A 16,428-nucleotide genomic window follows, 5' to 3' on the forward strand; every position below is an offset into this window, starting at 1 on the left:
TCTTGAATGGATCTCAACAAACTCATACTAAAGACAGAACTGTGAAGAAGTTATTTATAGTAGCTACTCTGCAGATGCAGTCACATAATAAAACTCATAGGTGAAGGTTTTGGCTTGGACTAAATCCTTGCACAGTTACCTGAATATTTTTTACCAACTGAAAATGTTTAATATAGCATTTTCCACCCAGGTGAACCTTTAACATTTTTTATTCTCCTGTGCAATATGGAGTTTCATTTTTACCTGGGAGAAATAGTACAATCTGTACATTCTCCTTTGCCTGAGGAAGGGCAAGTGAGCCCAAAAGCTTGCAAATAAAGAAAAAAAATCTGCAACTATTTAGTTGGCCTAATAAAAGATGTCACCTCTACCAAGAGTTCTGCATATCTCATATAGCATTAGTAATTTATTTAAAAAATCTACAAAACTTTGGTGAAATGAAATAAACTACTTGTATTTGCAGTTGTCCTTATCCAAGATTGTAAAATCTTTATTTACATATGTAAACTGTACCTGTCTTTGCAAACTGAATACTTCGCACTTGAATATCTAAAGGTTTTCCATGCAAAATTTATACATAGGGGAAATATAAAACATGAACCGCAGCTGCAATTTTAAAAGTTATATTTTGGCACAATGAGTTGATATAGTACCCCTGGAATGTTTTTATTCCAAGTTCATACAGATACTTTTTATGCATATTTCAAAAGCATGAGTTGATTTAGACTACGGAGCAGTAGTGCTTAATGTGAAGGAAGAAAGGAAAAACTGGTTAAACTCACCACAGCGGGAGAGACTACAGTGCCAAAAAAGAGAATGCCACAAGAACCATGGTTCCTCCATTCAGGTAGAGCAGCCCCGGAGTTGCACAGGCTGGGGACACACGCCAGAAGGGGAGAGGAAAGCATGGAGACAGCCAGTGAGAGGGGAGCTGAGTCCTTAACCATGAGACGTCCGGCAGAAGGATCCAAGCCCCAGGGAGTTGGCTGCAGGCCGGCAGGAGAGTCCAGCTGGGCTCTGTTGAGCCGGGGGATGCTGGCTGTATAGACTTGGCAGAGGAAAGTAATGTGAGTGGCCGGATGCTCCACTGAAGGCGAGTCAGCTGCAGGAGAAGTGACCACACCCAAACAAGGTGCTGTCAGTTTTTTCTTGTTTTTTCTTCCTGAATACCCTGCCGGAGACCTGAGTGAGGTAGGCCTGGAGACAACCAGACAGGGGGGGCCTCAACCCCTGGGACTGCTTAAAGGGGACCTCAGTTGGCCACAAGCCGAGAAGAAAATCAGGGACAAGGGCAGGGCACGTGACCCAAGTGCAGGGTCAAGGAAGGCCCCTAATTATAGTGAAAAGACCCAGCTGAAAAGCAGCTGGACAAGAGCCAAAAGGTGTCAGGCTTGAAGATGCAAGAACCTGGATGGGTTGGTTTTTTTTGTTGCTTTTAATTACTGGAGGTTGGGCACCACAAAGAAAAGAGAGGTGCATAAGGCCCAAAAGTGAATACCCGCAAGACTTACCTGGGACTGGAAAGAAGGTCCTGGAGTTATCTTCTTTTGGTTCAGTTGAAGCTTTCTTTTGAAACACTTGTGAGTCTACAAGAAAAAAAAGAGTCTAGACAAGACCACCCATCAAGATCTACCAGTGTAATTTGGTGGTGTAACATTTGGTTGGTGCTAGGACGGGATGTAGGGGAGGTTAGAGCCCCAGACGAAGTCCCTATCCAGATTGGCCTCAGCCAGCTACAGTGAAGACTAATACCTCCCAATCTAAAACATCACTGAAACATCAAAATGTAGCAGGCAAGAGTCGGGTATTTCCACAGTGAGGTTAAAGCAAATGAACACGTGATCAACATTCTGGTCCGGGTAAGCACCAGACCACTGAGCCCGTGGCCTTTTCCAGGGCCGTGACGACACTTAACAAGGCTTATTTCTTTCTTGTCTTTCAGTATATCACTGACAAGAACAAACAAGCATGGGAAGGATAGCAGATGGCACAGACTAAAAAAAAGGCTCGATTGATTAACAACTCCCACAATATTGTATCCAGTTGCATTTATTCCATGACTAGTTTTAACAGAATTTTAGCTTCTCAGATGCTTAGTTTTCAGATCATGTCTTCATACAGCTAATATTCTTGCTCTTTATGACATCTCATCATGGACATCCTCAGGAGCTCTGTTATTTGCCTTTTGGTAGTTCAGCAACAGATTATGTTAATAGCTCTGCCTTTTGGATCAATGTGTAAAACTCCTACAACACCAGTCATTTCTAAATTACTGTACCTTGTAGAAATAACAGTCATTCGTGGAAATTATACTGAAAAATAATGGTTTCATATTCTTGGACATTTTACAATAGTGGGGTAGAATGCATGTGTGAAAAGAACTGTCATAACTGCAACAGAAAGACAGCTATACCTGCAACCCCTCTGCTCAAGGGCCAGCAGGAACTGCTTACCTAGTACACTTTAAAGAAGAAGAAGGAGCCTGAATTCCCTCTGCACTGAGTGGAAAAGAGCATGACTGCATTGCTGGGAACATCTCTTACTTGGGCCAGGTTGACCCTAAACAAATTAATAAAATTGGAGAGTATAAGAGTGATGCCTGACTGATATTACAGGACCTTTAACTTTCCTGTTGAAGTAAGAAAAAGTTGTGTTCTACACTAGTAATCAGAAGTATGATGAGGAGGTGAGAAAACACTGAGAGAGTAACATGATATTAATTTGTGAAAATTCCAATAGTAACATAGTATTGGCAACTTCTGGTATAACAAAATTAAATTCCATCCCAGTGATCTAGAAAATGATTTGAGTAAAGCAAGGGCAGCACATATTGGCAGCTAGCCTTGTTAAATCCACAGAGAGAAAAACTCACACAAACTGTATAGCTTTATGTTTCCAAGGCTTCAAGCAGCTTCTATCTGAAGACAAGAAAAACAAATGTTGCTCTTCTAATATAAGTAAGCATATGTAATTTAGGTATTAGTTCGCATTTTGTAAGTCTTCCCAATATTCCTGCATAAATTAGGGTGATATAGGCTCCAAGGAAAGCTGGGTTCTCTCATTGACCTAGTTTGCTGACACCTGTGCTTCCGCCAATACCTACCTAAAAATGCTTTAGAATGACTGAATAGTACAAACATGATTTTACTGAATCCTTACTGATAGCTGCAAATGATACACAGCCATAAGAACCTAAGAAAAAGACCAGAAAATACTAAGGTTTTAAAAGCTCTTACCTACACACAGTGATAGCTGAGTCACAATTACTGTCAAACAAGCCTAGAACTTTATGACCAAACAAAACAAATAAAACAAAAGCCTAACCTTTTTATTTTAAATTGTTTTCTTTCTACCTCCCACATGTATCCTTCAGCAACCAGTTACCAGAAGCCTGCAAGAAAGTCCTTTTCATTCCACAGTTTCAAATTTTTTGATTTATTTATAAATAAAAGCCTCTAAAATATTAATATTTTGTTTCCAAATAACAGGGTGTAAGGCGATATCCTGACACAATAAAGTTTTAAAATGCCATACTTGGTCAGCCAAACTTAATTCTACCCTGTAGTGACATCAGGAAAAAAATAAAAAACTGAACCAGTATAATTAAATTTAGGGTTATAAAAATATGATATACTTGCTGTATGATTATAGTATGATTACTTCATTACTACTGAGATGTGAAGCTGGTTTTGTGTTTAATGTGCTTGACTTAAGATTCACCTTCACTCTGTATTTTCTAGGTTCATGCTTGATGTTGGGATTGTTAGACCATCCCTGCAATAATTATTAAATATATTACCATAACACTAGCCATGGACCAGGTCTTTTCTTTTTAGGAATCATACAATACAAAACAAAAAGGCTTACCATCTGGGTACATGAAAAATGACAGCATATACATTAAATGAAAGAGAATATGGAAGTATAAGGAAACAATGAGACAGTATCATGTCAGTATAACAGACAGGGGTCTTGATCTAATTACTGTCAACCATTTTGTGGAACCACAAAAAAACAGATTCTTTAAAGGAATAATTAAAAAGAGGACAGCTTTGTGGATGTTTATGTGTAGCTTGCCAAAGCAAGAGGGTCAGCACAGGAAAAAACACAGATGCTTGTTTGAAAACATAACAGTTAGGTGATAGACACTGGCATTATGAACTGATGGAGTCAACCTCTCAGTAGCAAATGAGAGAGAACAGGTATGCTAAGAAGAGGCAGTGAATAACCATGAAAGTGAAAACCAATAACTTTTGTTTCATGTGATGAAGAAAAACCAATGGAGGGACTGTATGATCAAAGCAACAGACCAGGAAAAGTATCTTTGCGGCAGAATTTTTTTACTCTTACATTACTGAAATGTATTTAGTCTTAATTTCAATCACCATATCTGGCCCTTTTTTAAAGATGAAAATGATCACTAACTGCAGACTAAAACTTTATGAACTCACGAAGGCAATCTACTGTTAGGTGGCTACTGCAATGCTGGATCATAATATTATGAAGGTGGTGGTGGTGGTGGGGAGTTCTCTGTTCTTGGCTGTTAGATTTTATGGTCACAGTCATACAGCTCTTCAGTGTCCTAAAGCTACTGGGTTAGCACCTGTACTAACCTGCACTAACTGCTTCCACCCTGGCAAGTTGGTGGAGGTAAGGATAGAGATAAGAGTTTGAAATTACTCTTTTGTTTGTTCATGCTTGGACTTTGGGCCATGGGAGACTTGTGCCTCCTGAGTCTGGGGGGGTACGTCCAAAAGCCACCGGTGGCAGGGATGGGACTGGCAAGCACCTGCAGAAGCCATCAGTGGCATCACCAGTGGGGACAGGGCTGGTGAGCACCTACAGAAGCTGCTAGTGATGATTTTTAAGGCACATTAAGGGCATGAGTCTACACATGCATGCCCTTAATGTGCCTTAAAAATGGCAATTTAAGGCTACCAGTCTAAATTTGATACCTGCATAAAGTAAATCGTTACATTGCATTAGTGCATGTGTAACATGCATCTACTTGTGAGGTAATGCGACTTAGCTATTTGTGCCTAAATTTAATGCACCTTAATGTGCATTAGCGCGTTCATGTATAGACACATGCCTAAATCACCTTAATATGCCTTAAGCAAAGGCGCATTAGGTTTAGGCATGTGGAAATACATGTGTAGACACGCTCTTTCTGTATTGGGAAGCTGCAATAGGATCTTATCAATTGCTGGTCTTATACTTGAACTGTCACAGATATTATCCAGCCCAGGATAAGAAAGAGAGGGTGCATGTACATGTTCTATTAGTGCAGAGCATACTGCACTGGAGTTAGTGGCTCCTGGGCACAGAGTCTACATGTGCACTTGGGACCACAGCAGTTTGAGCTGAAGCAGAGCAACCCCAGGCTGGCAGCAGGCTCAGGGGGTCAGACATTGGAGGGGCTGGCTGAGACATGAGAGTACCCAAACAGTGGAGCTGTGTGACTAGGTAGCAGGCAGGAGTCTGGTCCCCTGCTGCCTGAGCAAAATTTATGCCGAGGTCAATGTTTATACATCCATTTAGGAGGTTATTTTCACTGCTGTAAAATAGTAATGTCTCCAACAGTACTATCTTATGGCAGTGAAAATTAGTTTGCTTCTGTCTAATAGCATTGCACATAGAGACTGATACCTTACACTACAGCAAATTAGTCTACTGCACAGTTAAGTGCACGTGTAGATGTATCTAGTGACTGGGATTTATATTACACGTGTTAATCCACAACCTAATTGTAAAATAAATGAAAGTCTGAGGTACCACAGACTGTTTTCATTTGTTCATAGCTCACTCATTTATGATATACTCTGAGGCTTTGTTGGAACATTGTGAAACTGAGTCAAAACTTCATATCAATGTCAAGCCATGACACAATGAAAGTATACACGTTTAAGGCATCAACACATTATAGACTGATAATATATACAGCTAAAACATTGACATATTAGTACTGTGGCACACCCATGCGCTGCCTCAAAGCAGTGATAAATGTATCAAAACAACAGATCTGTATCAGCAGTAAGGTGAAGCGCCTCACAGGTGTTCCCCCAGCCACCATCGTAGAACAGGCGACACAACATCCCAGTACACCTGAACGCTGCATCTAGGTGTCCAACTGTGTCAAGCAGAAACAAAAACCTAAGAACCACCACATATTGTCAGGACCCTGCTTCACCGCCCTGACGTGCTATCGAAAGGCCATCGGCCCACGCCAGAACGATGACACCGGATGTCAGGGCAGGCAACCAACCCCTTCAGAACTTCCTTTTATAGGCTAAGATTGCTTCTCAGCCTCTTGAAAGCTCAGATTAAGCGTAGCAGCTTCTGAACCCGGCAGGGAAAATACCACGTATCTGTGTCCAAGAAGGCAGTTTTCCTGAACAGCTTCACAGGAGAACTGCTCTTCTAGCGTTTTTCACCAAGGTGCAGCGGCTTTAAGCCTAGTTCATGGAAATGGGAGCCTCCCTCCCTTGCTTGCTCTGAGGGCTGTATGGCCGAGGGCAAGCAAAACTTGGGGGCACCCGAACCCTAAGCCTACGGGCTTGGGCCTGCAAGTAGGATGCCTGGCAAAGGTGGAGTATGTTTGCCAGTAGGAGGGCCGCTTATGGTTCTGGATTTGGAATTAGTTTCGACTCATTTGGCCTTGGATACAAATTAAACAATAAACCAAAAACTCAGTACAGCGCTGCGTTACAACGGGACTGCCCGGTTTCCGAAGCATGCCTCGTGCTAACCTCCCTTCCCGAGGAGCTCGTTTGCGAGGTGAGGAAGAATTCGACCGAGATACTCGGGGGGGCCTTTCAGTACAACCCACCTGGCTGGACGTGGCGTTACAGGCCTTGCACTGAGTGCCCCGGGGGGGCTGAGGGGTCGACCTATACGTTTACATGCCGTGGGCGTCGCCCACCGCGGGGGGACGAGGCCCGGGGTCGGGGCAGCGGGACACCTGTGAGCGCGGGAGGCAGCAAAGGGATCCGGAGAGGGGCCGGGAAGCAGCGCATGCCCCCCGTCCTTGGCCCCCGGGGCCGGGCCGCGTGAGTGGGCTCCCGGCCGCGGACCCTCATGAAGTAGCAGGACCGGCTCGAGAGTTTTGCACCCATCTCCAAGGGCCGCCCGCGCGCCGGCGGGTTGTTTACTTCCTCTGCCGCGCGCCTACCGAACACCCCTCCCAACCGCCACCTCCCTCTCTCGCCACGCGCCCTGGTTGGCTGTCGCTTCGGCCAATCGCGGCCACCCTCCGGCGGTAAACCTGGCAAAAGGAGGAGGAGGGGGGTGAAGGAGGGGAAGGAATTCTCCTTTCAAAAAAATAGCCGTGAGAAGGCGACGTTAGCTCTTGCCGTTGATTGGTCTGGGCCGTAGGAGCTGCGAGCGCTCACTGGTGAAATACCCCGCCAATCGCGGGAAGGACCCGCCTCCTGTTTTACTCACTCCTCCACCTACACCCTGGAGCCCGCCCCCGCCCCCCGTATCCTTGTGTGTGAAGACCCGATTGGCGAACCCCCTGCCTGCCCATCAACCGCGAAGCCCCGCCTCTTTCTTCCCTCCCGCAGGAGACGCCTCTGTCAGCACCTACCTCTGGCGCTCATTGGTTTCTTCTGCCGCCCATCCCCGAGAGTCCCACCTGCCCCCCCGCTAGGGTGCAGACAAGCCCACCCCTTGGCACTTTTCGGTCGCTGATTGGGCAACTCCGCCGCTCTTTCCTTTTCCCACTGGCTCCGCCTGCCGCCACTCCGCGCCGCTCCCCATTCCCACCCTCACGCTACACACAGGGCGGCCCCGCCCACGGCCGGCGTTGGCCCCGCCCCTCCCCCGGCGGGGTCACGTGATGTTTTCGCCGTGGTGCCGCGGAGGCTGCCTGCCTGCGTGCTTGTGAGTAGCAGCGCCCGGCGCGTCCCAGCCGCCAGCGCTGAGCGGGGCAGCGGGAGCTCGTGCGGGCGCGGGGCCGCCCGGCGCCTCATGCCCGGCGCGGCGCGGGGGACGCTTCCCCTGTGAGGGCGGGTTTCGCGCTCCCCGCCGCCGTCTGGCCCCTGCCTGGCCCCTAAGATGGCGAGTGGGATGAATGGCCCGGGCGGAGGTGGCGGCCCCGCGGCCGGGGGCGGCGAGGAGGAGCCGGGCCCCCTGAGTGCGTGGGCCAGCGAGGAGCAGGAGCCGGGCGAGAGCGGCCCCTCGCCGCCGGCTCAGCCCCACCACCTGCTGCTGCTGCTGCGGAGGTCGCCCAGTGCCTCCCTGTGCCTGGTGCAGGAGGAGGAGGCGCCCGCCGCTGCCTCCGCGGCCCGCAGCGCCCCCTCGGTCGGGCGAGGTGGGCGAGGAGGCCCCCCACCGCCAGCTGCGCCTGCGGGCGACGACGTGAGAAAGTGCGGCTACCTGAGGAAGCAGAAGCATGGCCACAAACGCTACTTCGTGCTGCGGGCCGAGAGCCACCTGGCCCCGGCGCGACTGGAGTACTACGACAGCGAGAAGAAATTCAAGAGCAGCCTGAGGGCGGTGGCGGGCGGGTCTGCTGCCCTGTGCTGCCCCCCTCCCAAGCGTGTGATCCCCCTGTACCAGTGCTTCACTGTCAGCCGGCGGGCGGATGCGAAGCATAAGCACATCATTGCCTTGTATACCAAGGATGAATATTTTGCCATGCTGGCTGAGAATGAAGCGGAGCAGGAGGCCTGGTATGAGGCGATCAGTGAGCTCATGAGCCAAAGCAAGAGGGGCTTCTTGGAGCAGGAGGACCAAGCGGATCAGCAGTTGGACGAGGATGATGAGCATTATGGAGCAGCGCTGAGGCCAGGCACGGTGTTCAAAGAGGTGTGGCAGGTCAATGTGAAGCCCAAGGGGCTGGGACAGACTAAGAACCTGACTGGGGTTTACAGGTTGTGCCTATCCAGCAAGGCTATCCACCTTGTCAAGCTGAACTCGGAAGTGCCCTCTGTCCACTTGCAGCTAATGAACATCCGCCGTTGTGGCCACTCAGAGAACTTTTTCTTTATTGAGGTGGGCAGATCTGCTTCCATTGGGCCTGGAGAGCTCTGGATGCAAGTGGATGACTCGGTAGTTGCCCAGAATATGCACGAGACCTTTCTGGAGACTATGAAAGCTCTCAAGGCCTTTGCAGAGTTCAGGCCCCGCAGCAAGAGCCAGTCTTCTGGTGGTGGCAGTGGTACTAACCCTATCTCTTTCATCACCACTAGAAGGCACTTGGGCAACCTGCCCCCTAGTCAGACAGGTTTGCAGAGAAGATCCCGAACTGAGAGTGTTGCTGGGGGAACCCCACCCACCACCAAAAGCAACAGCTCATACCGCTTCCGAACATCCAGTGAGGGGGAAGGAACAATGACCAGACCTTTCAGATCAGTGACTGGGAGTCTGATCCATTTGAACACTGCAAGGATGAACTTGGGCCGCCAAGAAGGAAGTGGAAGATATGTCAGAGCAGCTTTCAGCTCTTCTTATCACACCAGGTCTGCCTCATTGCCAGTATCTCATTTCCCTTCTACTACGAGTCCCATTAGTGTTTCTTCCAGTAGTGGCCATGGCTCTGCTTCCGATACGCTGACTAGGCCTTCCAGCTCATCTGTTTGTGGGTCCCCAAGCGATGGTGGCTTTATTTCTTCTGATGAATATGGCTCTAGCCCTGGGGATTTCAGGTACTTTCGTGTCAGGAGTAATACTCCAGATTCACTGGGAAACACACCACCTATCAGAGAAGAGAATTGTTTAAGTGAATACATGTCCATGAGTAAACAGCATACGGATGATGGTGCAAAAGATGATTATATGGAGGCCGAAAAGTGTTTCAGAAAAAGAACTTACTCTCTAACTAAGCCAACTTCTGTGACAGTGCAGCAGAAAACTACACAAACCACAGCTTTATTAGATGAAGAGTCTGCGGGAAGTCATGGACAGTTAATTTGTTCTGAATCACCAAAAGTAAAAGATAACCAGGTATCTGATTACAGTGATGCTACCCATGACTCTGTATGTAACCAAAGCAGGAGTAAAGCCAGGGATGATGGGTACATGCCAATGATGCCTGGAGTTGCATCTTCTCTCACAAGCAGCAGCGATTATTTGCCAATGACTCCTAAAAATGTCTCTGTCCCAAAACAGATTAATAATGCTTGGTCATCGTCTCAGGTGGACTCCAGAGGGTATATGATGATGTTTCCAAGGGCTAGCTCTTCACCTGTACGAAGCCCTTTAACTGGATTTATTTCTAAAGGGGGGAATGAAAAGATGGTAAATAATGAGTATATGGATATGTCACCTGGGAATTCAGCACCTCCAAAACAGCAGAGTGATTCTAATTATATTCATACCAGCTCTGTTTCCAAAGCTTTCAGTTCATACTTCTCTCTGCCACGAAGCTTTAAGACATTATCGGGACAGAATGGTGATCACAATGAATATGTTCCAATGTCATCACCTGGAAAACTGTTATACGGAGGACAAGAAAACATCAAAAATATCAACAGTGAGGTATTAGCTAATGGCATTTCTAAATCACCAGTTGTGAAACCTTCAGATGAAGGACTCGCACTGAACAGGGCTACCAGACCTACAAGACTTCCACTAGGTACGAGAGGAAGTAATACTATACCAAGAATGTATGATCGTACAGTTCCACCTGAGCCAGCTAGCCCTGGTGAATACATAAATATTGATTTCAGTGAGAAAGCAAGTAATACACCATATTCCTTGTCTGCAGAAGGTTCTCCGTCATCTCTAGGCTCAAGTAGCGACCATAGACAGTCGCCGCTTTCTGATTATATGAGCGTTGACCTTGATGTACAATCACCAAAAGTAACAAAGGAACTGTCCAACTCTTTAACAGATATTTCAATTTATGCAAGTTCCAGTGTTCCTAGAAACCAGCCAAATGCTGATTATGCTAGACTTTCATTTGGTACTGCTTGCGTTAGCACTACAAGTAATAGGACTGATGATTACACAGAGATGACTTTCAACATGGCAGCCACACCGCCTAGGCCTTTTTCTACTGAATCTAATAGTGGCATAAAGATAGATAGTCCTTCTTCCATAGTTAATAGACTGTGTATTGTGGACAGATATGCTGGTAGCAGTAGCTTCTCTGTTCCTAGCTCTGATCCTCCAATGGGACCTAAAGTGATTCGGGCTGACCCACAAGGCAGAAGGAGGCACAGCTCTGAAACTTTTTCTTCTGCTGGGACTGTGACAACTTCCTCTTTCTTTACGGATAGTAGCAAAAGACACAGCTCTGCGTCATTTGACAACGTTTGGTTGAAACCTGATGAAAACATTACCGATGGTCAGGAAAGCAAAATGTCCAGAGATACCTCTACTGGATTTCAGAATGGTTTAAACTATATAGCTCTGAATTTACATGATGATTCTATAAGATGTGAGGCAAATGCTGCTACGCCAACTTGCCATCTCCAAAATGGTACTTCAAATTTGGACAGTGGAGCTTATGTAAGCATAGACTTCACCAGATCTGATGGTTTGAAGTGTAAGGCTGCAAGAAAAGGTCTGTAATTTTTTTAACACTTTCATTTGCCTTTTTCTTTTCTTTTTTTAATTTGATGCCATACTTGATAGCATCATTTAACTTTCTGTTATCTTAATTTTAGAATGGGGAAATACTACTGTGATTTTTATGCATGATCCTATTTTAGTTCATGTCTTGTACCAAGAACCATAGTATGGTAGATCCTCAACAAATATAAAAGATATGTAGTTCCTGGCCTTCAGGGCTTTGATTTAGCTACTTTGCTGTACTCCTTTGGTAGCTTAACGTGTTGCCAGACTGATCTCAGCTTGGACTGTAAAACCTTGACGGAACCCTAATCGTGTTCTAAATCATTGATTTTCAATCTGAGGTGAAAACAACTTTTTTGTGGCTAGCTGTTAAGGAGGGTTCCCAAACTTTTATTTTGTTTCTAGTATAACAAGGGGGTCACATGATGGAAAAGATTAAGTTGGGCTTAAAAATCTGATCATGATTTGAAATACAGTACTCTTATATCTGAAAGATGGGTGAAAGAGTATTTTGTTTTTTTATATGCTTGGAATCTGGGTAGAGCTAAACCTGCATTCTCATCCCTGCTAACCAGAACTTGAAGCTTTTTCCAAATAGTCCTTAAATCTGTGTTCTTGAGATCCCCACAGTCAGTGGAGAACCCATCCCTTGGAAGGTGTGGAAAAGTTTTTGGTAAGCGAGAGATGTTGAAGACAAATTCCTACAACTTCTAGGAACTTGTTCCCTTCAATTTCTGCTTTCCAGCTGTGTTCCCTCAGGTCTAGCTTCACTGAGAGGAAAGGGCATTAGTAGGCCCATAAACCCCCATTCTCTTCCATCTCCTCCTGGGTTGGAAGCCCCCTGGTCTTTGAAAACCCAGAGTGCTTTTAATAAGAGGCAGCAAGTGGGCAGGCTCTGACATCTATATTTTGGGTCCAGAAACACTGCAAACTCCAAAATAGGTTGTCCTGGCTTCCTTGTCTTACTAGAAGATTAAATGATTTAAGGGATTAAAGTTTCACATGTATAAATCACATATAAACAAATTGGGGAAAATAGCTACTACTGCCTGATTACTCATATACAGACAAGACAACAACTACTAAGCTCTCTGCTCTTCTGGTGGCAATAGGAAATGGCAGTTCCTCAGCTGGGTCCTATTACTGTGGTTCTGTACATGTCCTCTAACTCTCTTAAAGCTTATATTGGTATTTATGCAAGCACACCATGTTTGTGAAATCCTAGAATCGGCATGCTTTACTTTGGCAGCATGATCCATATTTGGGTGCCTGCCTCTGGTGGTGGCCCACTAATGACCTTTTCTCTCTTTCACCTGTGCAGGGAGGAGAAGCTTATGTTGGAGGGAGTGTTTTTCATCTCTTGCTTTGTACATATGGTGCTATTAATAGTCAATAATTAGTGACTGGTAAAGTGTAATGTTTAATCCTTGTTAAACATTGATATTTGCCCACTTTTTTGTAAACAGAAAAACAGGGGAGTGGGATTGACTAATAGTTACCTTTTACTCACCACTGAACTAGTGGTTTCCATTCCTCTGTCTCCCTGTTAGGACTTTTTCTGACTTCTGACTACAGTAAAAAACTGAAAACTGAGTAATACTGAATTTGGTGCACTTTAAAAATATTTCGATTTAAAGTTAACAGCTTAAAGATATTATATGTTTAAAATTGTAGAGCCTCTAATACTAGGAATTGGAAGCCTGACTCGGCTAGTGTGTCATTTGGCTGTGGTGGCACCACTTTTTGTGGTTGTTCAGAAATCTGTGGTTTGTCTTGGTGTTCTTTTTCTTCCTTTGTTTTCTCAGTTAGAATCAAATATAGAAGATAGTAAAAGATGCCAGTCTAAAAAGGGCTTTTCCAAAGTTAGTCTTGCGCACTTCAAAAGATCTTCCCACTAAGACAAAGGCACATTGTATGTGAAAAAGCCACTTTGGTTAAAAAATCCATATATAAAAACCCAAACCTTACTGATCCTTAGTTTTCCCCATAGAGCTTTAAAACCTATGTTGTAATTATATTCTTGAAAGTATAATTATCCCTAGAGCAAAAAAGATCTGATTCTGGCTTTAGTGCTAATTTTACATTTTAATACATTATTGGAGGGGACACTCAGTCAAGAAATTCATATTTCTTTCTGAAATGTTTATCAGTGTTGCTATAAATATCTAAAATTAATGTCCTTGAAGCTTGCATTGCTAATCTCCCCCCAATTTATAGTACTTGCTAATAAAGAGTTTTAGCATTCCCCTTATGCATTCAGGTGGTTTCCCACTCTCCTCCATATAAGTAGGACTTCCACAGCGGGTGGGGAAAAAGGTGGTTTGGCTTATTTGTTAATTTGATTTTTTGTTGTTGTTGTTTTTTTTAAATGACCCCTCTGCCTAAAATTATGGGAATTGACAGGGAGTTCAGGCAAGTATAAGGTAGTCAATACTGTTATGTTTCAAGTTCATTGTAGCCTTTTCACTATTAAAATATATGCTCCTTTGAAAGAAGGCCCATAAATCATTTTTTTTGTTCTACAGCTAAATATACCAATTTTGTGTAAGGGGGTGAATTGTATTTACTTTCTGGGTAACCCACCCCAGTGGTGAACAAGCAGATCTTCCGTGCAGTATTCTACTTAGTTTATTTAAACTTTTTAAAGTTTGTGTCCTATACCTATTTCTCCAAAGTTATAAATTGTTGGGGTAGATTGAACTATAGGGATATTAATGTTCATCTACATGCTACTCTTGAGACAGGAGTGTGGTATACAGAAATGTTTTTGTTATGTTACTGATTATTAAAGTCTGTATAGAAAATTTAGCCATGTTGTACTGTGGTGAGGCTTAAATTTTAATATTAAAGAATATCATCTTCCAAATGTATTTGTAATGAGACAATAACAAAAAGCAGAAAATTAACTTGTGTTTCAACAAGGTGTTTTTTTCTCTCTTGAATCTGACACATGTAGTATGTTTTTGTAATAAATGTAATGTGTTAAGTATAGTTTGAAGCCTTTTATCAGATTCCTGTTTGTTTTACTCATAGCTCAAACTTTGTTTATAACCCCCTCTTAAGAGGACTCCTGCATATAATGAAATCTTTCTCATATAAATAATTAAATATATTTTATTAATATACTTGCTCTTGAATTTTAATAGAAGCTATCCCTTAGGATAAATCAATCAAAATTTACAGATAACTAAAGTTTTCTATTATATTTGAAATTCCTCCTCCATAAACACATCAGCTAACTTTTTAAGTGAAGTTGTATTGTTAATAGAAAAATCACTTAACTTTGGCTGAGCTGCTTTTTTAAGGGATATTGAATTTTAAAAATTGGTTAATGTAAAAAAAAAAAAAAAAATCTAATTAAGGTTCTGCAGGTTTAACTGCAGCTTCTGTATGAAAGGAGCGTGATTCCTTGTGTATCACTGAGTCAACGTTCTGCTTCCTGAATTTCATCTGGTTCAGGTTCAGTGATGTGAATCAACCCGTCATGTTTTCTCCATTCATGAAATTGGGTGGAGGAGGGGCAGAGTATTAACTCTAAATGGAAAAAAGAGAACTGATTTGCCATCAGGCTTTTATTTTAGGTATAAGCAAAATGGACCTCCTGTGGGGAGTTTTTTCTGATGAACATTGTTAATAGAAAAACAACCGTACAGAATTCTGGTTTTTCACGTTTTAAATTTTAGATAATTAGCGAAACACCTTCCTCTTGACTACCTGAATCTGAGTCATGGGATTTTGTGCTAGAGTACAGAACACTAAAGCTCCTACAAACAGGGTTTAGCTAATATATACCTTGTTCTTGGACCTTGTACAAACTTAAGAGGATAATGAGAATGGGGTAATAATAAACTATGTAGTAGCTGTCTGTATACTGCAAGTATGTTTCTTCAGACTAGCAAACCTATCTAGATACCGTGGCTTCTAAAAACAAAATATTTGATTGTTCTGACTAAATGTGAAGTTCAGCTTAATATCACCACCTCACATTTTTCTTTCTTTTTTGTATCACGTTTCGTGTGTCTCTGTCTAGTATTCTGATGCTAGTTGTTTTGGAGCTGGAAAGACTTCTAAATGTTTCTAAATTTTACATGTGACTTTGTGTTAGACTCTGTTAGAGTTATGAGAGAGAAGAGCCCTTGTAGACTGTTTAATTACTTTCATCTAGAATCTGTAAACATAAAGGGAAATGATGCATATGGTTCATTGTGGAAAAAAATCAGTTTGGGAGCTTTAACTATTGCATATGGAGAATTACAGTTCATTGGACAGTCAATACTGGTTTTGGACTTGAGACATATGGGCCTTTTAAAAGTTCTTTGCAAAAAGAAGTGTTCTTGTATTGGAAGAACATTTTAAAGCATAAGTTCGTTCCAAAATACCTTGAAATACCTAGTATAATATGTCTGAACATTGACACACAGCATGGATCTTTGAAGTGATGTGGTGGAGGGATAATAATTCTTGTAAAAACATTTTAATCTTGTGGAAACAGATGTCATTTTAACAACCTGAGTGACTTGCTGCCTTGCTTATAATACATTGGATCACTTCTTAAGTTGTAGATGAACTACTGAAAACAGAACAGATTTTTCTCATCTTTTGTGTTATGACATTTTTGACCAAAAATCAGTTAGTTTTACTTGCAACCCTAAGAAAATATGAATTAAGAAAAATAATGCTTCTGCCACTGAAATTATAACATTTTTGTTTCACTTAATTCTCAGATGCAGCTTTGTGTTTCTTAAGATTTGAAATCCTTGGTTGGAGCTAGTATTCAGAGACACTTGCAGGTTTCTTAAATTGCTGTTCCCAAAGATAGATTTCTTGTCTGCCTAAGCTGGAAGAGTTACCTTTAGCAATGCCTCTCATCAGTGCTAGAAAATGTTTTGTGCCTGTAGGGAAAAG

The 16,428-nt window shown here is 43.4% G+C and overlaps 1 protein-coding gene and 1 long non-coding RNA gene across 2 annotated transcripts in view; one reads left to right on the forward strand and one right to left on the reverse strand.

Annotated features, from left to right (window-relative positions):
- Window positions 1–610: 610 nt before the first annotated feature.
- On the reverse strand, window positions 611–4,825 carry LOC109300422. The gene is made up of 2 exons (XR_002098213.1): window positions 1,512–4,825; window positions 611–1,039 (listed from the first exon to the last, which is right to left on the reverse strand). It is a non-coding gene; the product is annotated as an uncharacterized LOC109300422 (long non-coding RNA).
- A 3,020-nt stretch (window positions 4,826–7,845) lies between these two features.
- Window positions 7,846–16,428, forward strand: part of IRS4 (insulin receptor substrate 4) — a 33,301-nt gene continuing 24,718 nt past the window's right edge. The window contains exon 1 of the mRNA XM_019521548.1: window positions 7,846–11,512. Coding sequence (XP_019377093.1) covers window positions 8,059–11,512 — 3,454 coding nt within the window. The 5' untranslated portion in view covers window positions 7,846–8,058. The remainder of the gene's footprint in view (window positions 11,513–16,428) is intronic.

Source organism: Gavialis gangeticus, unplaced genomic scaffold, assembly GCF_001723915.1.
Source record: "Gavialis gangeticus isolate Ggan-Ray unplaced genomic scaffold, GavGan_comp1, whole genome shotgun sequence".
Lineage (NCBI taxonomy): Eukaryota > Metazoa > Chordata > Crocodylia > Gavialidae > Gavialis > Gavialis gangeticus.